The sequence below is a fragment of the Plasmodium falciparum genome (genome assembly GCF_000002765.6).
Source record: "Plasmodium falciparum 3D7 genome assembly, chromosome: 3".
Taxonomy (NCBI): Eukaryota; Apicomplexa; class Aconoidasida; order Haemosporida; family Plasmodiidae; genus Plasmodium; species Plasmodium falciparum.
Window position 1 is genome coordinate 447,297 of NC_000521.4, and position 21,782 is coordinate 469,078.

General features: G+C 19.6%; 6 protein-coding genes across 6 annotated transcripts; 4 read left to right on the forward strand and 2 right to left on the reverse strand.

Moving 5' to 3' along the window:
* Positions 1-203: 203 nt before the first annotated feature.
* PF3D7_0310400 (TVN-junction protein 1) lies at positions 204-4,088 on the forward strand (the record flags this gene model as incomplete). Its single annotated transcript, XM_001351141.1, has 1 exon — positions 204-4,088. One exon carries the CDS (start codon positions 204-206, stop codon positions 4,086-4,088), a length of 3,885 nt encoding a protein of 1,294 aa, XP_001351177.1.
* A 912-nt stretch (positions 4,089-5,000) lies between these two features.
* On the reverse strand, positions 5,001-11,810 carry PF3D7_0310500 (ATP-dependent RNA helicase DHX57, putative; the record flags this gene model as incomplete). The annotated part of the gene is made up of 1 exon (XM_001351142.1): positions 5,001-11,810. One exon carries the CDS (start codon positions 11,808-11,810, stop codon positions 5,001-5,003), a length of 6,810 nt encoding a protein of 2,269 aa, XP_001351178.1.
* A 2,068-nt stretch (positions 11,811-13,878) lies between these two features.
* On the reverse strand, positions 13,879-14,731 carry PF3D7_0310600.1 (eukaryotic translation initiation factor 3 subunit K, putative; the record flags this gene model as incomplete). The annotated part of the gene is made up of 2 exons (XM_001351143.1): positions 13,879-14,507; positions 14,653-14,731. 2 exons carry the CDS (start codon positions 14,729-14,731, stop codon positions 13,879-13,881), a joined length of 708 nt encoding a protein of 235 aa, XP_001351179.1.
* Positions 14,732-16,029: 1,298 nt separating this feature from the next.
* Positions 16,030-16,978, forward strand: PF3D7_0310700 (trafficking protein particle complex subunit 4, putative; the record flags this gene model as incomplete). Its single annotated transcript, XM_001351144.3, has 2 exons — positions 16,030-16,080; positions 16,592-16,978. The coding sequence occupies 2 exons, from the start codon at positions 16,030-16,032 to the stop codon at positions 16,976-16,978; spliced, it is 438 nt and encodes a 145-aa protein (XP_001351180.1).
* Positions 16,979-17,365: 387 nt separating this feature from the next.
* Positions 17,366-17,695, forward strand: PF3D7_0310800 (conserved Plasmodium protein, unknown function; the record flags this gene model as incomplete). The annotated part of the gene is made up of 1 exon (XM_001351145.1): positions 17,366-17,695. One exon carries the CDS (start codon positions 17,366-17,368, stop codon positions 17,693-17,695), a length of 330 nt encoding a protein of 109 aa, XP_001351181.1.
* Positions 17,696-18,788: 1,093 nt separating this feature from the next.
* Positions 18,789-21,149, forward strand: PF3D7_0310900 (conserved Plasmodium protein, unknown function; the record flags this gene model as incomplete). Its single annotated transcript, XM_001351146.1, has 1 exon — positions 18,789-21,149. One exon carries the CDS (start codon positions 18,789-18,791, stop codon positions 21,147-21,149), a length of 2,361 nt encoding a protein of 786 aa, XP_001351182.1.
* Between the last annotated feature and the right edge of the window lie 633 nt (positions 21,150-21,782).

Sequence of the window (21,782 nt, forward strand, 5' to 3'; positions counted from 1 at the left end):
CTAACGTAATATAATAAAAATTTAAAGGATAATTTAAAATTTTTTCTATTTTAAAGAGAAAGAATATGAAAAATATATTCATATATATGTGAATATTTGTTGAAAGGGTAGTATTCATATATGCATATAATTTAATATATATATATATATATATATATATATTTTTTTTTTTTTTTTTTTTTTATATATTTTTGTTTATTAAAATGAAGGTTGGAATTATATTTTTTTGTTTATTTTTTTTTGTGGTTCTTGGAGCGTGTAACAATGTGAAGGAAAGGATTTTTAAGAATATTAAAAAAAGAACCAAATTTATTATATTGAATGAGCCCATAGTAGATTTAAGTTTTAGTGAGAATTTATTTCATACTTTATTATTTGATTTAGATGTAGATAAGAATTTATATACATTGGATGAGAGTTTATTAAATCTTGAGAACTTGAATTATTCCTCAATATTTCGTTTACTTGTTGATACCTATAAGAATATAAAAGAAAATGAAGATGATAATAAAAATATTCGATATATATTTTTAGGTACATCGTTTTCACGTATTCATCCCTTAAATTTTGAATATTTTTTGAGAAAGCTGAACAAATATATATATAATGGGAACATATATGAAAAGGGTAATGTGGATATCAGAGGAATATTGGAAGAATATAATAAGGAGATTGAAGAGAAGAAGCTAGAAAAACAAAAACTGAACAAGATCAAAGATAAGAATAATAATAATAATAATAATAATAATAGTAAATTTTCTAAAGATGGTGATAATGAAGACTTTAATAATAAGAATGATTTGTACAATCCATCGGATAAATTATACAATAATAATGATGATATCGATGTACATGAACTATTAGAAGAGATTATTACAAAAGAAAAAAGGTTTTTCTTAAACGATGATGATGATAATGATAGTAATGATAAATATATATTAAAAACTGACGAGGTTAATAAATATAAAGGATTTTTTATAGGATATGGTTTTAATGATGATATACCATCAGTAATTCATCATTATAATTTTGATAAGAACTTTTTATTTCCTTCTTTAAATAGTGGTATTATATTAGATATAACATTATTAAAAAATATATATGAAGTTTCTAATATATTATTATCGAATAATGAAAAGGATCAATCTATTCATATAGATTATATTTATGAAGTTACAAAATATATAAAAGAAAATTTAAGAGTACGTTTAACACATTCCGAAAATGTATGTTTAAACGAAGAACAAAATATTCATTTATTAGATAATGATCCTAATAATTTCGAAATATATAAATATTATCAAGTGCTGAACTTATTTAAAGATTATAATAAGAATACAGAAGAAAAGCAATATGAAAAAATTGGCCATGAAAATGTTAGACATGAAGAAACATCATCTGAAGGTAATGAAAACCTTAATAGAAATACCAAACATAATAATGATAATAATAATGATAATAATAATTATAGTGAAGATGCGATTGCCGAATTACTTCTCTCCTATTTTAATGTGTTCTATCCAATATCTACATGTATGTGCTATTCAATAAGATCAAAACATGAATCCCTAATGGATTATGATAAATATCATATGATCAATTTAGAAAACGATATAAAATTAAAACATTATATAAAAGAAACAGAAGAAATACATTTTAATAGTATTGAAGAATATAAAATGAAACTTAATCGTATTAATTATAAATATGATACTTTATTAGAAGAACATGAAAATTTAGTAACACATAAAAATATACTCATAGGTATAAAAACAAGTATAAATACAGAAGAAGAAAGAATTCCACATATTAAAAATACATATGATAATAAAGAAAATACACAAATAATATTCAATACATTCAACTATGATAATAAATTAAAAGAAAAAAATACATTTGGATTTTATAATAATTCCCTTTTACAAAATGCTTTAGAAAATGATAATATAGATTTAGATATTATCTATATGTCTGATAAGGAAAGCCAAAAATATGATAATTTATATTTTAATTCTAAAGTAACATCAAAAGAAGGCTTATGTGAAAAATTAAAACATATGATATATTATTATTATGAAGAATATGTTATGAAAAATTCAGAAAAAAAATATTTCTTTATTGCAGATGATGATACTTTTGTTAATGTAAAAAATTTAATAGATGTAACAAATTTAACATTAAATACTTGTTCACATTCTAAAAAATATATGTATGATAAATATATCAAATCTTATGATTTTGTTAAAGAAAATGAAGCCTTATTTCTTCAAAATTTTCCAAAAAAAACTTTATTTCTTTATTCCTATTTGAAAGATACCTTTGCCAAAACTATACAAACCTTGAAGAAATATGACTATGTTCCTAAATATTGTCAGGGTGGTATCCTATCAAAAAAACATAAAAATAATGATAGTGATGATGATCATGATCATCACGTGGGTAATAAACAAAATAATGATAGTACGAATCATCAAGATATTGAAAAAAATCAAGTAAATGTAATAAATAATAATAATAATAATAATAATAATAAAGCAAAATCCATACCTATATACTTAGGAAGAAGATATTCATATAATACATTTTCTACAAATTCAAATGAATATTTTTATGATTATTTAACTGGAGGTGCTGGTATTTTAATTAATGATGAAACAGCTAAACGAATATATGAATGCAAAGAATGCACATGCCCATCAACAAATTCCTCAATGGATGATATGATATTTGGGAAATGGGCTAAAGAATTAGGAATTTTAGCCATAAACTTTGAAGGATATTTTCAAAACTCCCCACTTGATTATAACAAAAAATATATTAATACTCTTGTACCTATTACATATCATAGATTAAATAAAAATAGAACAACCAAAGAATCAAGAGATATGTATTTTAATTATCTAGTAAATTATAATAGAAATGATAAAGAACAAAATAAAGACATATATGTTGATTATCTAGATAGAAATCATAAAAATATGATAGATAATGTATTCCATTACTTTTTTTATGTAAATATGTATGATGAAAAAAATAAAGTCGTCACCAAAATTGAGCACAATGCTGATATGAACAGTAAAAAGAATAAATCAAAGAACCCACAAAAATTAAATAATACTCAAGGGGACAAAAATGTAAATGATGATGAAAATGTAAATGATGATGAAAATGTGAAAGGTGATGAAAATGTGAAAGGTGATGAAAATGTGAAAGGTGATGAATATATGAAAGGTGATGAAAATGTGAAAGGTGATGAAAATGTGAAAGATGATGAAAATGTGAAAGATGATGAAAATATAAAAGGTGATGATAATAATTACAATGTGGATAATATGGAAAACATAGATGATATTATTAATATGGTTGAAAGCGTTGATGATGATGTTATGGAACGTAACAAAAAAGGAACGGGTAAAGAAAAAAAGGATGATAAGAATCATAATAATAAAGAAAAAGCTACCGATGTGAAAAAATCAAGTGTACCTACTAATAATATAGATAAAAATGAAGACACTACAAAATATGTCATAAAAATGAATGAAAAAATTTATAATAGAATGCAAGAAAGTGGTAAATACAAACAATTATTCGATATAAATAAATTTTTCAAAAAAGAAATCGAAGGACATCCTTATTTTCAAAAAATAAAAAAAAAGAATGAAAAGGCCAAAAAAGAAAAAGAAAAAATGAATCAATTAAAAAAACAAAAGGATTATACAAATAATTATTTCCATACATCAAATATGCAGGGAAATTTTAATCAACAAAAAATGGGAAACTATCAAAATCAAGAGAATGAAGAAAATGATTTTTTTGATCAACGTCCTGAAATAGAAGAAGATGCAATTAATCCAATGGATTATGAAGAATATATGGAAAATTTATCAAATTTTGAAGATGATGGCGAACCATATGACGAATATGATGATTATGATGATTTCGTAAATACAATTAATGCAGATAAATTAAAAATTAATGATCAAAATAAACACTTATATGAACAAATCAAAGATATAGCGCAACCACCTGTTAATTTCCAAAATGATCAAAATTCAAATACTTTTGATTTTGACACAGATGAGTTGTAAAAAAAAAAAAAAAAAAAAGAAAAGAAAATAGGGTTCATAGGATTATACTTTTGGAATATTATTAAATATGTAATATATATCATATATATGTGATATATCTACTTTATATCTATGTTATATATATGTATATATATATATATATATATATATATATGTATATATTTTTTTTTTTTTTTTTTTTTTTTTCAAAATAGCTATTTACCTGAACACATACATACACACACACAAAAAAAAAAAAAAAAAAATAAAAAAAAAAATAATAAAAAAAAATAACAGTTAGCCATTTTGTAGCTACTTTAATATTCCTATATTTTTACCTTTTATATTTTATACTTTTAAATATTTCGATCCATACAAACCAAAAAATCAAAAATATAGGAAAATAAAAGGAAATACATAAATATATAGAACAATATACTATTCTTTTCTTTTTTTTCTTTTTCTGTTCCTTTTTATTTGTTAAGTGTCATTTGAAATAATATACAAAAGGATGCACATACATACATACATACATACATACATACATATATATATATGTGTGGATATATGTATGCACTACCCTTTGGGTCATGGGCCATCGGCCATGCATTGCTTTTATTATAAAAAAATTAAATATATAAAACACTATAAACAATTAACAATATTTTTTAAATACATTAAAAAATAAGGTTATATTAGTAAAATGTTTATTTCTAAAAAAAAAAAAGCAAATTTTAACCGAATAAAAAAATAAATAAAATAATAATAAATATATAGTCAAATATTAATTGTGCATCAAATGAAAGAGTATACGAAAAATATGTAGCTATCATCCATATGTGCATAAATATATACACAAATATATACATACACACATATATACACATATATATATATATATATATATATATATATATATATTTATGTCCTTTTTTACACTTGTCGATTTGTTCTCCTAAATTTGTCCAGGGTAGGTGCTACTTCATTATAATACATGGACCTTAATTTGTAATTTGCTTCTTTAATAGGAGAAATGTTTATTGGTTGAAAGAAGAGAAAATCTTCAGAATTAGTTCTTTCATAAGCATTCATTGTATTTTGTACTTGTACAGAAAAGTTATTATTTAGATAACTACTTTTAACAGCTTCTAAGGAGTTTAAAGCTTTTTCTTTTATATTTTTAACCATATAAGAACTGTTATTATTGTTATTGTTATTGTTGTTGTTATTGTTATTATATTGATTATAATCATTTTCATTTTTTAAAGAGTTATATAAATAATCATATGTATTCATTAAAATTTCTCCTTTGTTATTATACCATTTTTCATTTAGATTTATAAAATGTTCATCCTCATATAAATATTGTAAATTAAAATGTTCATCTATGTCCATATTATCCATACTATATTTATTATAATTTATATAATCCATATTATTTTCTTCAATCATATTTATAACTATTTGTTTTAAATAGAGATTTTCCTTTAAAATATTATTTTCTTCTATATCACTCATTATATCTTCGTCACTAAAATATTCTTCATCTTCATCATCAAAATGGTCTTTTTGGTTACCCTGATTATCTTGACTGTTAACATTTTTATCATTATCATTAACATTTTTATCATTACCATTAACATTTTTATCATTCGCATCAACCCTGTTGTCGTTATTTGGTCCATCCTTATTAATTATGACACTTTTCCTTTTACTCTTTTCACTTAATTTAAGAGGTTGCGTGTTTTGCTCGATTTCCTGACGATTAAAAGACAAAGTTAAGGATAATAATAATTTGGACATGACATAACGAAGATAATTTACTCTCAACAAATCATGCTTGGTAATATTTGGATTATTGATTGTCGAATTAGTATCATAATAATTGGTTGTATTTGTTTTATTTTTATGTTTCATTTTTTTCATATTTTTTAAAATAATTTCTTTTGAATCAAATATTTTTATAGATAATATATCAGACGTATATAGATTTGTCCTTGTTTGAATAATTACATTATCATGATAAGGAATGGATGATAAAAAGAAAGTTAGGAAATATTTATTTGGAAGCACTGTAACATAATTTACCCATGTATAAGTATCATTCGTATAACTATAATCAATACTTGAACATACAGCATATATATCTGCAGTTTGATTATCATATATATTTCTTTTTGTATCAAAATTAAATGGACACATGGATAAAAATCCAAGTACTGATCTGAAATTCAAATTACATTTCATTTTTTTTTGTTTCGATTTTTTATTATTATCACTACACATGGAACTTGAATCATTACCTTCATACCCATCAGGATTATTCTGATGAGTATTATTATTATCACTCTCGACTTTTACATTACTTAAATAATCGTCATCATTATTATTATTATTATCATCATTATTATTATTATTATTATCATTATTATCATCATTATTATCATCATCATCATAATCATCATAATCATCATAATCATCATAGTAATATCCCTTATTGTATTGTTGATCCTCCTGGTCGTTCAAAGAATAATCATTTATATTATCCCTATGAATATCATTTTTGCTCACATTTTTACCTAAAGAATTATTATTTACAAGAGCATTATTAGTATCCATTACATGTTCTTTTTGTTTGTTTTTTTTTATTTTATAATTATCTGTATTTAAAAACATCCACTTTACTAAAAATAAATGCTTTGGTTTTTTCAGTTCATATTTATGATTAAAATATTCACTCACTTCACATTTCCTTTTATTAGGATTAAATAATGGCATGGTAAATATCCATTTTCCATTCGAAAACATGTTTATAATATTTGTACATATAGAAGCATTATTAATTTCATCATATTTATTTGAATACACAGGTACTATTGCATTAACAGGTTGTATTAAATTAAGGATATTATTATAAAAATTATGAAAAATAGATTTTTCAACATTATTATTATATTTATATAATAATTTATTTCTTATTTTTTCTATAATATCTGGATAATTTTTCCCACTCGTTAAATTTAAAAATGATTCAGAATAATAATTTGACATGATCATTTTCATCATATAATTATTTTGTGAATTCACAACATTGTTATTATAATAATTGTTTATTCCATTACATGGATAATACACATTATTATGAATATAATTATTACCATACATATTATTATTGTTCATGAGGGGTGATACTCCGAATGATGTGATTCCATCGGTATCATGTCCTTCTTGAGTAAGATTAAGATAAGAATTAACACTCATATCAGCATCTCCTTTGTCACAAATGGTTTTATTATAATAACTAAAATCATCACCCTTAAGAATATTATTATGATAATTATTATGATAATTATTATTATGAAAGTATACGTAATAAATATTTTTACTCACATATATATCAAAAGATAAATATGGACACATTATACATATTGCTCTTTTTAAAATATTGATATCTGGAATATATACACCACTAAAATATATACAATTCTTTACATCTAATTTATTATCTATCATAAAATTTAATACATTCATTAATTTTTTACTTTTCTTCTTTCCTTCATTTAAATCTCTTAAAGGCAAATTTGGGGATCCATGTATAAACAAAGGTGTAAAAGATAAACTAAATAAAAATTTTAGATAAATGTTTTGATTAGAATAATCAAAAAGACAATACTTTGTTACTACATTAAATACATTCATACCATTAATTTCGTTCATGTGTGTATTATTAGGAGTAATACCATCTGCATTTATTATTTCACCACTATTATCATTATTATTGTTGCTATTATTTCCCATGTTATAATTTATATCTGAACCACCTCGTAAGAGATACAATAAATATACACATGATTTATATGCGTTACTATTTTTATTCAACATTTTTAACATTTTTTTACATAAATTATCTACACTATTTATTACACACAAAAGTTTTTTGGAATTAACATGATTTCTTTTATTCATAATAGAACATGTATTCATATAATATGTCTTTAATTCTTTTCTATGGAATTTATTTTCCTTTTTTAAACCTTGTACATATAATAAATAAACACATAACCATTCTAAGAACACGTTTCTTAACATGATCGGCTCAGAATATGTATTCCCGTCAAAATAAGCTTTTTGTTTAGAACATATTTCTAATGATACAGCATAGGAATAAATATTCTTTGATGAATACAAATTAATGTTTGGAAATATATCATTCGTATTTAATATACCTATAAGGATTATGGTATCAAAGGTCACATCTAATAGAACCCCATATAATAGAAGTCTACACAAATTTATACTTAAATTAAAACGAATCATTATCTGACCGATAATGGATATAACTAATTTGTCTTTTATTTTGATCACAGCTTTAACCTTTTCTAATTCATAACGTGTACTTTTAATTTTTTCCTTAGATGGTTTTTCGATAATCATACTTAACACATCATATATGGTTAATTTTTTGTTTTCTGCATGTGAATGTGAAATTTCATTTTTACAAATTCCATTCTTTTGATCTTTTACTTCTTTTACATTATATACATTTGTATTATCACAATGAACAACTTCATTACGTTTATTAATTAATCCGTTTAATACAGACATGCTTTTTAATATATATAAATATAATAAATGTAAACTATGTGTATATATTTCCGATATTTTATGATCTCTTAAAAGATTCAAAAAATTCTTACTGATCATTCTAATACAGATCCCATGACATGTTCGACCACATCTTCCTTTCCTTTGTTCCATAGATGATTTGTTAATCCACTTTTTTACTAAAATATGTGCTTTTTTCTTATCGTTATATTCGATATTCTTTTGAATACAAAAATCAATAACTAATCTAACATTTGGTATGGTAATAGAACTCTCTGCTATATTTGAGGATAAAAATATATTAATATCTGTATCGTTATGTTTAAGTTTATGGATGGTATTATCGTATAAACAGCTGTGTAACATATGAATGTGTATTTTGATATCCGTACGATGGTATGTCAACTGGTTAGCAATATTGTGCATATTATGCATATTATGCATATTGTGCATATTATTCACATCATTCGCATCATTCGCATCATTCCCATTATTTATGTTAATATTACTATTGGATGGATTGTCCATATTATTATTTATGATCATGCTTAATTGGTGATACATATCCGTTATATCCTGCATTCCCGATAAAAATATAATAACACTATCTCCTTTCAAACATAAATTATAAACCAATTCTAAACATAGATTAGATATATTAGAAAAGACATTTGCTGGAATGATCTCATCGACATCCAAGTCCTTATTTTTATCATTACAATATTTATTATTATTATTATTAAACATATGTATATTTTTGTCATATTCACTCTTTATTTTATATAATAACATTTCTGAATTTTTTGATAAGTTTATTTTATTACAATTTTTTCTTCGAAGGATGAAATCGATAACACTTTCTTTAACGAAATTGTTATTACCATCACAACTTTTTTTGTCATCACAACTTTTTTTGTCATCACAACTTTTTTTGTTATCATCGTTTATTTTTTCATCGTTTATTTTTTCATCGTTTATTTTTTCATCATTTATTTTTTCATCATTTATTTTTTCATCATGTATATTTCTACTACCATATCTTGTGTAGTTTATTATATCCTCTATATAGAACGTATCGATACTAAAAATTTTGGTACCTATAAATATAGAACCCATTTTAATATTTGGGTGCTCGAAATATGAATAAAATAAATTACTTTGCATTGTTGCAGACATAATAATTAATTTGAACATTTGCTCATCCTTCTGTTTATTATGTAAATATAATTTGATAAACAACAATACAATATCTAATAATATACTTCTATCATGTATTTCGTCTATTATAACATGTGTAAATTTTTTATACATATTTTTATGATGTAAAAATAATTTAAATAAATAACCAATAGTTATATATGTTATTACAGTCTTTTCACTATCATATAATGATTCTCCAGATATTCTATATCCTATTTTTTGACCCAATTTTTCATTTGTTAACTCTGATAATATTTTAGATAATGCTATACATGCTATTCGTCTTGGTTCAGTTACTATAATATTTATTTTTTTATTTTCTCTTATATTTTCTTCTAATAAAAATTTAGGTACACACGTAGATTTTCCTGAACCAGTTTCTCCATTTATAAATGTTACATCGTTCTTTTCAATCATTTCTATTATTTCATTCCTTGATTTATATATGGATAACTTTTCTATATTACTTTGAACATTGTTTACATTATCTTCTGTTAATAATATTTTTATTTTCTCCTTTTCTTTCTTATCGTTTTTATAAATCATTTTTTTTAAGTTGCAATTTTCATTTGCATTATATATAGGCATATCACCATCTTTTTCATATAGTTCATTTGAATTTATTTCACACCAGTTTTCATTCTTATTATTTCTCCTTTCCGCATCATCACAAAAATGATTATTATAATTATTATAATAATTATTATTATTATTATTATTATAATTATTATTATTATTATGCATACCAGGACGATTAATAGATGAGCCCCTTTCTTTATTTTTAAAGAATTTTCTTTTTTCTTTCATTTGCTTATTTTTAAAACTTCCAAACACCTTCTGACCATTAAAAGAAATAGCTGTATCACCTTTAGTACTATGCTTCATATTATTTTTGTGAATATCTTGATAATAATTTTTATCCATATTATCATGTTGTTCTGCATTGTATGCAGAGAATTTAAATGAATCTCCGTTCTTATATTTATCCTGATATGGTTTAGCATTTTTATAGTTATGATAATTAAAATTATTATTATGTTGGTTATTATTATGTTGGTTATTATTATGTTGTGCGTTGATTACATGTCTGTTTGCCCCACCGCTATTATTATATTGATTTATATATGATGTATTTTCCTTTGATAAATTATCATTACTTATCTTATTATAACCATACGATGATAATGATATATCTTTTCTATTTTTTATTCTACCATCATTATTATTATTATTATGATTATATATGGGGTGACCATCTTGTGTCATATTATGTGATTCATTAGACATATAATTTTGTTTAGGATCATTAAATGTATTAAATTCATTATTAAAGTTGTTACCATAAGAATGTGTTTTGTTACTTTTTTTTTCATTTTTATCATCATAAAATTTATATATGTTATTATCTATATTCTGTCTATCATTATTATTATTATTATTATTATTATTATTATTATTATTATATTTAATCGGGGGGATATTAAAATTATACTTTTTTAAATTATATGAATTCTCATTATCATTTTTTGATTCATAATGTTTGTTGCTTAAATATTGTTTTCTTCCATCTAAATCTCCCTTATAAGTATTTCTTCTATTATCCATATGGTTTATATTATTACTATAATTATTTTTATTACTATAATTATTTCTATTTTTATTTTTATAATTATTATTATATATATTTTCATCTCTATCCATCATACTTCTTCTTTCACACATATCATACGATTTATCAATATTATCATTCTTATAATTATTTCCTGTATTTTTTATTGAAGATGAATTATTAAAATATTTTTTTTCATTAATAATATTATTATCGTTATCCATTTTATTATCATTACACATGTATCGTTTTTTATTAGCTATATTTATTATATTATATGACTCGTATACTGTTCTTCGCTTCTTATTTATCTTAAACGTATTGTTCATATTTTTTTCTTACATACTAATTTGGTACTCACATATATATATATATATATATATAACATAATTATTATAAATGTTCAGTAGCAAAAATTTTTAAAAATATATAAAAACATAAAAATATATAATAAAAATAAATTATACAAAATGATACATATATTTCATCATCAGTATTGTATATTTAATAGATACATTTCTTTTTATTTTTTATTATTATTATTTATTTATTTTTTTATTATTATTTTTTTTTTTTTTTTTAACCTTGCTATTTTTATTTATATATATAATGTTTCTTATAAAACGAAGAAAAAATAATAATTAAAGGAACATATATTATATATATATATTATTATATATATGTTTATTTATTGTTTTTTTTTATAAATTTGTTTTAAAAAATTATTATTATAATATATATATATATATATATATATATATATATTATATATTATAAATACACTTATATATTCTTAACAAATGTAATATAATTATATAAAAGGTAAGAGTGTACAAGTAAAAAATTTTTAATTTTTTTTAATTTTTATCATTTCATATTTTGATTTTTTTATATTTTACATTCTTATATTTTAACATAATTTTTATTTATGTAGATATATGTATATAACGAAAAAAACAAAAAAAAAAAAAAAAAAGAAAAGAAAAGAAAAGAAAAGAAATGAAAATACCTCACAAAGTTTAAGCCCATTATATTATATACATATATATATATATAAAATATATATAATATCAATAATATATATATATATTTTTTTTTTTTGTTAGCCTTATTAGAGCTTGTTCATTTTAACAAAAATTCACAAATTTATTGAAAGAACAATAATTTATTTTAAAAAATAAAAAACCTTACAAAATGAAACATATCACATATATATATATATATTATTTATTATACCTTTTTATTATTATTTAAAAATGAATCCTTTAGAAAATAAAAATAAAATATATCAAAAAAAATTAATATTAATTAAAGCTAGAATTTGACTTATACACATTATTATATAATATATATTATATATATATTATTTCTATAACAAATTTTTAATTTAAAAAATTTGTTACTTTTGTAATATTATATGATAAACCCAACATACATTATTTATATATACCATCAATTTGTTTCTTTTTTTTTTCTTTCTTTTTATCATGAAACAATATATATGTATATTTATATATATTTATTTATTTCATAAAATTATTTGAAACTTTAATTATTCCTCAAAGAAATATAAACCCTCATATATCTAATGATGATTCAATATAAATTTATTACAAAAATATATATATATATATATATATTATAACATATATACGAGTATGCTTTTTATGATATCCACCTTTTATTATTTAATTCTAATATCGTCATCACATTATTATTAAATATTTATTTAAAAACCATCTTGTCCATACATATAATATATATATATATATATATGTAAGACTATTAAAAAGAAAAATCAAAAGTAAAAAGTTACATACATATAAATTAAATATATGCATATACTACATTGTTCAATGTTTGGACAATTTTATGATATGTTTTATTTTTTTATAATTCTATTAAATATTAAAAAATATTATCAAAGTCTAAATATTAAAAAATATCAAAAGGTTTCTCATTAAATATTAAATAGCTAATAAGGGAAATAAAATCATAAAAAAAAAAAAAAAAAAAAAAAAATTTACATATATATAATATATATATATATATATATATATATATATTTTGGCTAGCTCATTATTTTTTTTATTTTCTTCTTTTTTTTTATGATTTTATTTCCTCCCTTATAAATATTAATATTATGATAAATAAAAATTAATTACAAATGTAATATCACAAAAATAAAAAATAAAAAATATAAAATATAAAAAATAAAAAATAAAGTATAAAAAATAAAAAAAATTTATAGATGGATAAATATAAAAATATTTAAAATAAATATAAGATATTCTTATAAATATATGATAAATAATAATTATAAGCCAATTTTATATATATTTTAATATATATGTATACACATTTTTAATTAATACCTCCTACAAATTCTCTATTTATTTAATGGTTAAGTTTTGTTATGTAGGATCCTATATTATCCTCAGTAAAATAAGTATTTATATTTTTTTTATTCTGAACCGTTTCTATATTTCCATTATAACATATTTGTTCATCCTTTCCTTTGTGATTAATCATTTTAATGGTCCATTTATTTTCATTTAAAAATTGTTCAAGTTGTGTATTGTCTTGAATATTTAAATATTCTGACATGTTTTTTAAATATATACTTTCAAAACTTATTGAGATGGTATTTAAAATATATTTTCTAATATTACAAATAAAATTCTTATCATTCTTTAAATATGAATAATCACAATTATTATATTCATTACCTATATTATTATTTATACAATTCCATAATTTTTTATACTGACAATTTTTAATTAGTTCATATATATATATAACACTTTTTATATTATCATCATATAAACTTGAATTTATTAAACTCATATACATATTCATATCTACATTATTTATATTATATAAAACGCATATCAATATTTTCTTAATTATATCTTTATCATAACAATGGGGATATAAACAAAACAATCTCAACAAAGTTAGCATGACATCGTTATCGTAATATTCGTTATTTTCAAAAGCTACATTCACATAATCACTTAATACTTCTAAAAAGTAAAAATTAAAATAAATAAATAAAAATATATATATATATAAAAATAAATATATATATAATACATATTACGTATTACGTATTACATATTACATATTACATATTACGTATTACATATTTGTTTGCTTATTTATTCTTACTAAGTTTAGAAGCATTGAACATCATATGAGGCAAAACCTTAATGGCCTGTACCTCTTCCATAATATTATTAATATCCATTATTATTTATTTTTTATTATTATTATTTTTTTTTATTTAATTAATTAAAATTAACATTTAAAATATTATATATATATATATTATTATATTTTTTTTTTTTTTTTAGTTTCCTTATTTTAGAATTACAAATAAAGAAATTTATATATTATTTATGAATGCCTTCATATATAATATTATTTTTAAATATTTAAAAAAAAAAAAGAAAAAAAAAAGAATAAGAATAAAACTAAAATGAGAAAATATATATAATATTATATATATAAATTCCCAGAAAAATAAAATATATATGAAATGTATATTATATATATATATATATATATAATATATATTTATTATGTATAGTAATATATTTATATACGTGCTATATATCATATATATTATATATATATTAAGTATATAAAATTGAAGCTATAATTCTAATATTATTATAAAAAAATTGTGAATTTAATAAAAATAATATATTATAATAATATATATTAATTATATATATATATATATATAATCGATTTCTTCAAAAAAAAAATTTATTATTTGCCCATATAATAATTATATATAAATATATATATATATAAATTATTTTATTTATAAATAAATAAATATATATATATATATATATATATATATAATATTTATATTTATTTATTAATAATCAAATATTTTTGTCAATACGTTTATTTACATATAATTTCAATAAAAAAAAAAAAAAAAAAAAAAAAAAAAAAAGTCCCTCATTTCTGGATTATTTCAAAAATAATATTATATTTAGAAATAATAAATAAATAAATATAATATATATATATATATATATATATTTATTTATTTATATATATTTTTTATTATTAATTTAAATTTTTTTTTGATTTTTTTTTTCTACTTAAAAGAAAAAGGAAATAAAAATATAACTTACATAAATATATATAATTATTTTTTTTATTATTTTTTTTTTTTTTTAAATTATAAAATATAACAATTTTTAACCCTAATATTATATATATATAATATATTAATTTTTTTATTCATTGTATTATTATAATATATATATATTTATTTATTTATTTAATTTTTCTTCTTACTTAGAAAAATTAATAATTAAAATTATAACAAAATATATGGCTTAAGAATTAATATGAATATTTCATTTATGTGATTTTTTTTTTCTTCTTCTATTGTGTACGTAAAAAAAAAAAAAAAAAAAAAAGGGAAGAAACGAATTTTGAAAAATAAAATAATTGTGTATAATTATGTTCCTATAATTATATTCAATAAAAAATAAGCAGGAATTAATTTAATAAAGTAAAATGTATTCTCTCTATGTCAACAACCAACATGGTACTTTAGTTTATCAAAAGGTATTATATATATATATATATATATATATGTATATATATAATTATATAATATGTTTAAATAATTACATTTAATATGTACACACATTTATTTTATTTTATTTTATTTTTGTTTTATGGTTGTGTTTGTATATAATCAAATGGTTCAAATATTTGTTTCTATATATGCAGAAAATATAAAAGAAAAAAATTTTTACCTTGAAAATTTTATATTTTATGACCAAAAAAAAAAAAAATTATTATTTATATGAATATATATATATATATATATAAATAAATAAATATATATATATATATATATATATATATATTTTCTTTTATTTATTTATTTATTTTTTTTTTTTTTTTTGCATGAAACTTTGAGAGCGATCGTTCTCTACTAATGCTTTTGTTTATTGTTTAATTGTTCAATTTTTTTTTTTTTTTTTTGTTTGCTTATTTTTGAAAATATAATTTATACCCTTATTTTTATTTTTTTAATAGAATCAAATATTTTATAAAAACTTCTTTTCAGCATTTCAGTGAAGAAATAAAATTAAATAGTAATGAAGAAATAAGACTTGCTTCTATGTTACATGGAATTTCAACCATTTCCGAAAAAATTAATGTGTATTCATTATATGAGAAAAAAACGAATATATTTCAATCATTAGAAAAAAAAGGCATAGAAACTATTGAAGGAGATGGTTTTAAAATTCAATGTTACGATACATTAACAGGTATCAAAATATTTATAGTTCACAAAGATGACTTAAATATTGAGATGAATACATATTTGAAAAGGGTATATGAATTGTATAGTGATATCATACTGAAGAATCCTTTTTATGATATTGATATGCCTATACGTTCAGCAGTTTTTAATGAACAAATTGAAAAACTGTTCTCCAACATAAGCTGAAAAATAAACAATATATAGTTATATATATATATATATATATATATATATATGTGTATATGTTTCATAGTTTTATGTTTATTTTTCAAGCCCATTTTGGAATTGAACAAATTTCATATACCACTAAGAAATTATTATATATATTTATAAATATATATTTTTTTTTTTTTTTTAAGTTATACATAAATCAGCCATAACACACATACATATATACATAAATACATACATACATACATATATATATATATATATATATGTGTGATCTTTATTTTTGAGAAAAATAAATACATAATATAATAATCCAAATATCCATTTAGGGAACGTCAGAGAAGAGAAATCTTATATATATATATATATATATATATATGTTAATTACAGAGTAGAGATAAAATGAGCATGTTTCTTAATATACTTATTTTGATTGATGCAGCAAGTGTTGCCTTTTTGTTAATAACATTTCTTATGATCAATTTAAATGAAGAAAGCTTAGAATTAAGTCAAGCACATAGAGAAAATGGGAAAAAAGCATTGGTTGTAGCCATAATATTGTATGTTATTTTCCTTGTTTTATTATTTATTTACAAAGCATATAAAAACAAACGTAAATTATATACCAACTTTTTTATGAAAAAGAGAAACGCACCCAAATATGTGCAACTAGCAAGTACTTACTTATCTGCAAGTGACGAATATGAACAATATGAATTAAATAAAATTTAACATATATATATATATATAGTGATGTTTTTAATTATTTTTTGTTATATATAAATGTATGTATGTATATATATATATATATATATGCATATATTTATATATATATAAATTTATGAACAGTTCATGCTATTATACCTTTTTTTTTATGAACCGTTCATAATATTTTATCATATGTATGCATACACACAAAAAATTATATATATATATATATATATAATTTTTTTTTTTTTTTTTTTTTTTTGATTTATTATTACTTAAACTTAGCTACCTACCTTTTATTTTCTTTTATATATATATATATATATATAATATTTTTATAATTTATTATTATTATTTTTTCTTTTTTTAAATATAAATATTTCACCTTAAAATTTTTATGTGTATTTTTTTTTTTTTTTTTTTTTTTTAATATATTATAAAATATGTAAATATGAATAATTTTTATTATATTATTATAAAAAAGAAAAAATTTTAAAGTAACACTAAAATAAATGTGTCATTCATATAATTAGAGAGATATCATATGTTTTAAAATAAAATGTATTGTTGGGCATAAAGTGTATGTTTTTAAAAAGGTATATATTAAAATTATATATATATATATAAAGGATAATTTAAATGTATTAATATATATATATATATATATATATGTAATATTTATATTTTTTTTTTATTGTACCCTCATAAAAGAAAAGAAAATTAATATATAAATATATTTTATTTGACTTGATAATTTAGAGAGAAAAAAAAAAAAAAAAAAAAAAAAAAAAAAAAATTAATAAATAATAAAATAAATAAATTCATATATAATATAAGTACTATGTTTAAATTTGTTAAAATATTATTTTTTAAATATAATTTCATAAATTTCCCTTAAATTATAATATATTTGTATATATATATATATATATATATATGTAATATAAATAATTCTTTGTTTTTTTATTAGTCACGATGAACAACATATTGTCATATTATTAATAATATTAAACATATGTTTATAAACTTGTATATATTTAAATTTTTAATATTTATTGTTATTTATTTATTTATTTATTTTTTTTTTTTTGTAAATTTGAAAAGAATTCGTTAAACAATGAAACTATTGAAACTAGATTATTATAATGGAGAAATATATGAAAAGTATAAAATAAATAACATATTATCTCTTCTTGTGGACAATAATAAATTTCAAAACGAAAGTGTAGATTTTCATGAGATAAGCAATAAAAAGAATAATTATAGTATTATGGCTATTTTAGGAAGTCAAATTAAAAATTTAAATGATGATATATATAAAGATATTGATACAAATGATATAATATTAGCATTGTCTAAATTAAAAAAAACAGACGAAGAAATTTTAATAAATGAAAGTCAAAATAAAAATTACATTTTGGAATTAGCTGAACAAATTTATTATGAATATTTTCAAAGAGGTTTAATAAAAAATGATCATAATTTTCATTTAAATAATAGTAAGAAAAATTTTATACAAATTAATATTGAACTAATGAATGAAATTAATAGAGAAATAAAAAATTATGAACATAAAATTCATAATTTACGTGCATATTCAGAGAATGCACAAACAAAAAATGATGCATCTACCAATGATTTGTTAATGTATTATCATGAAGATGTGGATAATACTGATGATTCCCTTTTGAATGAGAATAATTTTAATTATAATATGAAGCACAAAAAATATAATGATCAAAACAAAATCTTTCTAAACGATCATGCACATAATAATAATCATAATAATAATAATAATGATTTTTTTGATAGACCAAATGAAAATAATTTTCTTATGGATGAAGAAAATGTCTTGAAAGCAGCACATGAAGATATTCCTATGAATAATGATTATGTAAATTATATTCATATGAAAAGAGACAGCCTCCACAACAACAATAACAACAATAATAATAATAATTATAATAATAATAATTATAATAATTATAAAAATAATATTTTTTCGGATCATCATGATCTTTTTCATTATAACAAAGAAGGTACCAATAGTACCAACTGCAACAGTGTTGAAAATCTTAACTATGATATAAATATATACAAAAATAATAAAAAAAATATACAACATATTAATAATAATGTTAATAGTAATGAAAATATACCTAGGGTTAGTAACCCTAATGGTAATATTGGTAATGATGGAAGGAATAGTTATAGAAATTTATCTCAGTTGAATGAAGAAGATAAGCATTTATTATATAATGATACAATTAAGATGGATTATTTATTAAATAGAAAAATAGAGTATGAAAAGCTGGATGAAGATCAAAGTGAAAGTAATAATAAGAGTATGATGGTGATGAATACACATCGAATGATGAAAAATTTTGATAATATGAATAAAATAAATTCAAATGTTGTTGATACATATGAAGAAAACATGAATTATAAATATGACAAGAATAAATCATATGTGCTTAATGATGAAGAAACGTATGAACATATGAGTAATAAAAATATGAACAATGTGATGAAAAATACCGGTGCAAATAATGGTGCAAATAATGGTGTAGAAGAGAATTGTAAATATCATATAGACATGGATAATGTACATAATGCAGTTAATTCAGTAAATCTCCAAGACAATATATATAAGAATAATAATTCTAGTAATACCTTAAACAGCGTTCTAGAAAATATAGATAAAGCTGAACAACAAATAGTCAAGAACCATTTAAAAAATTCTTTGGCACATAATGAATATGTGGCTAAAAGAATGAGTTCCTTATTATTAAATCCACAAAACGTGATTGATAAAGAACCCTATAATAATAATATAAGAAAAGCGTATGAAAAAAATGGAATAATGAATAGAGATGAACAGAAATATTTTAATGACGAAATTTCATTAAACAAATATAGTTCTACTTATGGACAGAAAAAAAACTTTACTACAGATACTAATAACAGTAGTAGTTTTATATTAAGTACTATTCACAAGCCAAATATGGTAGATGAATCTTCATATAATATAATGAATAATTATGAAAATAAAAAGTTTCGTATTCAATCAAGAAATATGAATACAAGAGAAAATTATTTACATAACCAAAATTCAAACCATCATTCGACAGAACGAAGTCACAATATAAATAATAATATGATTAATCATAATAATCATATTAGTAATACGACACCATTAAACTTTGATAATATGAGTAACTACTCAAGAAATGCAGCAAAATCAGTTGAATCGAATATGAATATATATACAAATAAATATTCGAGGGCACTAGACATAAACGATTTAAATAGTAACAATACCAGTAGGAATTATGTAAATAGTTCAAATAGTTTAAAGAGTGATCTCACCATGATGAGAGATAATTATGCAAAGATGTTAGAAAGATCCAAATCTTTAACATCTCATTTGTATAGGGCCCCAATTATGCATAATAAATATTTGAAAGCAAATATGTGAGGATATATATATATATATATATATATATATTTATTTATTTATGTTATGTGGAGCATTAATTTTTTTGCTAATTTTTTTTTTTTTTTTTTTATTGTTTATCTTTACCCACGGGACACATATGTGTACTATGATATATATATATATATATATATATATATATATATATATTTATTTATTTATATTTATTTTTTATTTTATTTTATTTTATTTTTTTTTTTTTTATTTTTTTTTTTTTTTTTTGGTAAATTAAATGATTAAAAATATAATATGGATTATAATTTATTCCAGAAATTTTATATATGCTATAGGATATATATTTATGTAATTTATAAATAATGTATTTATAACAACATTCCATAAATATGGACATAATATAAAATTATTCCTGTTTATAATATGGTTGTCTGTTTTGTAAACATTTTCAACTTTTCTACTATGTTATTATTTTATTTTTTGATGTGATATATTCCACAATAAATTTATGTCTATTATAGAAAATATATTTTTTTTTTTTTATCACATTTGAAATATGTAATTCTTTTATATTTCTATTGAATTAACTAATATAAAATTGTTTATAGATAACTAGCCAAATTATTACAAAAACAAACAAAAAAAAAAAAAAAAACAGCT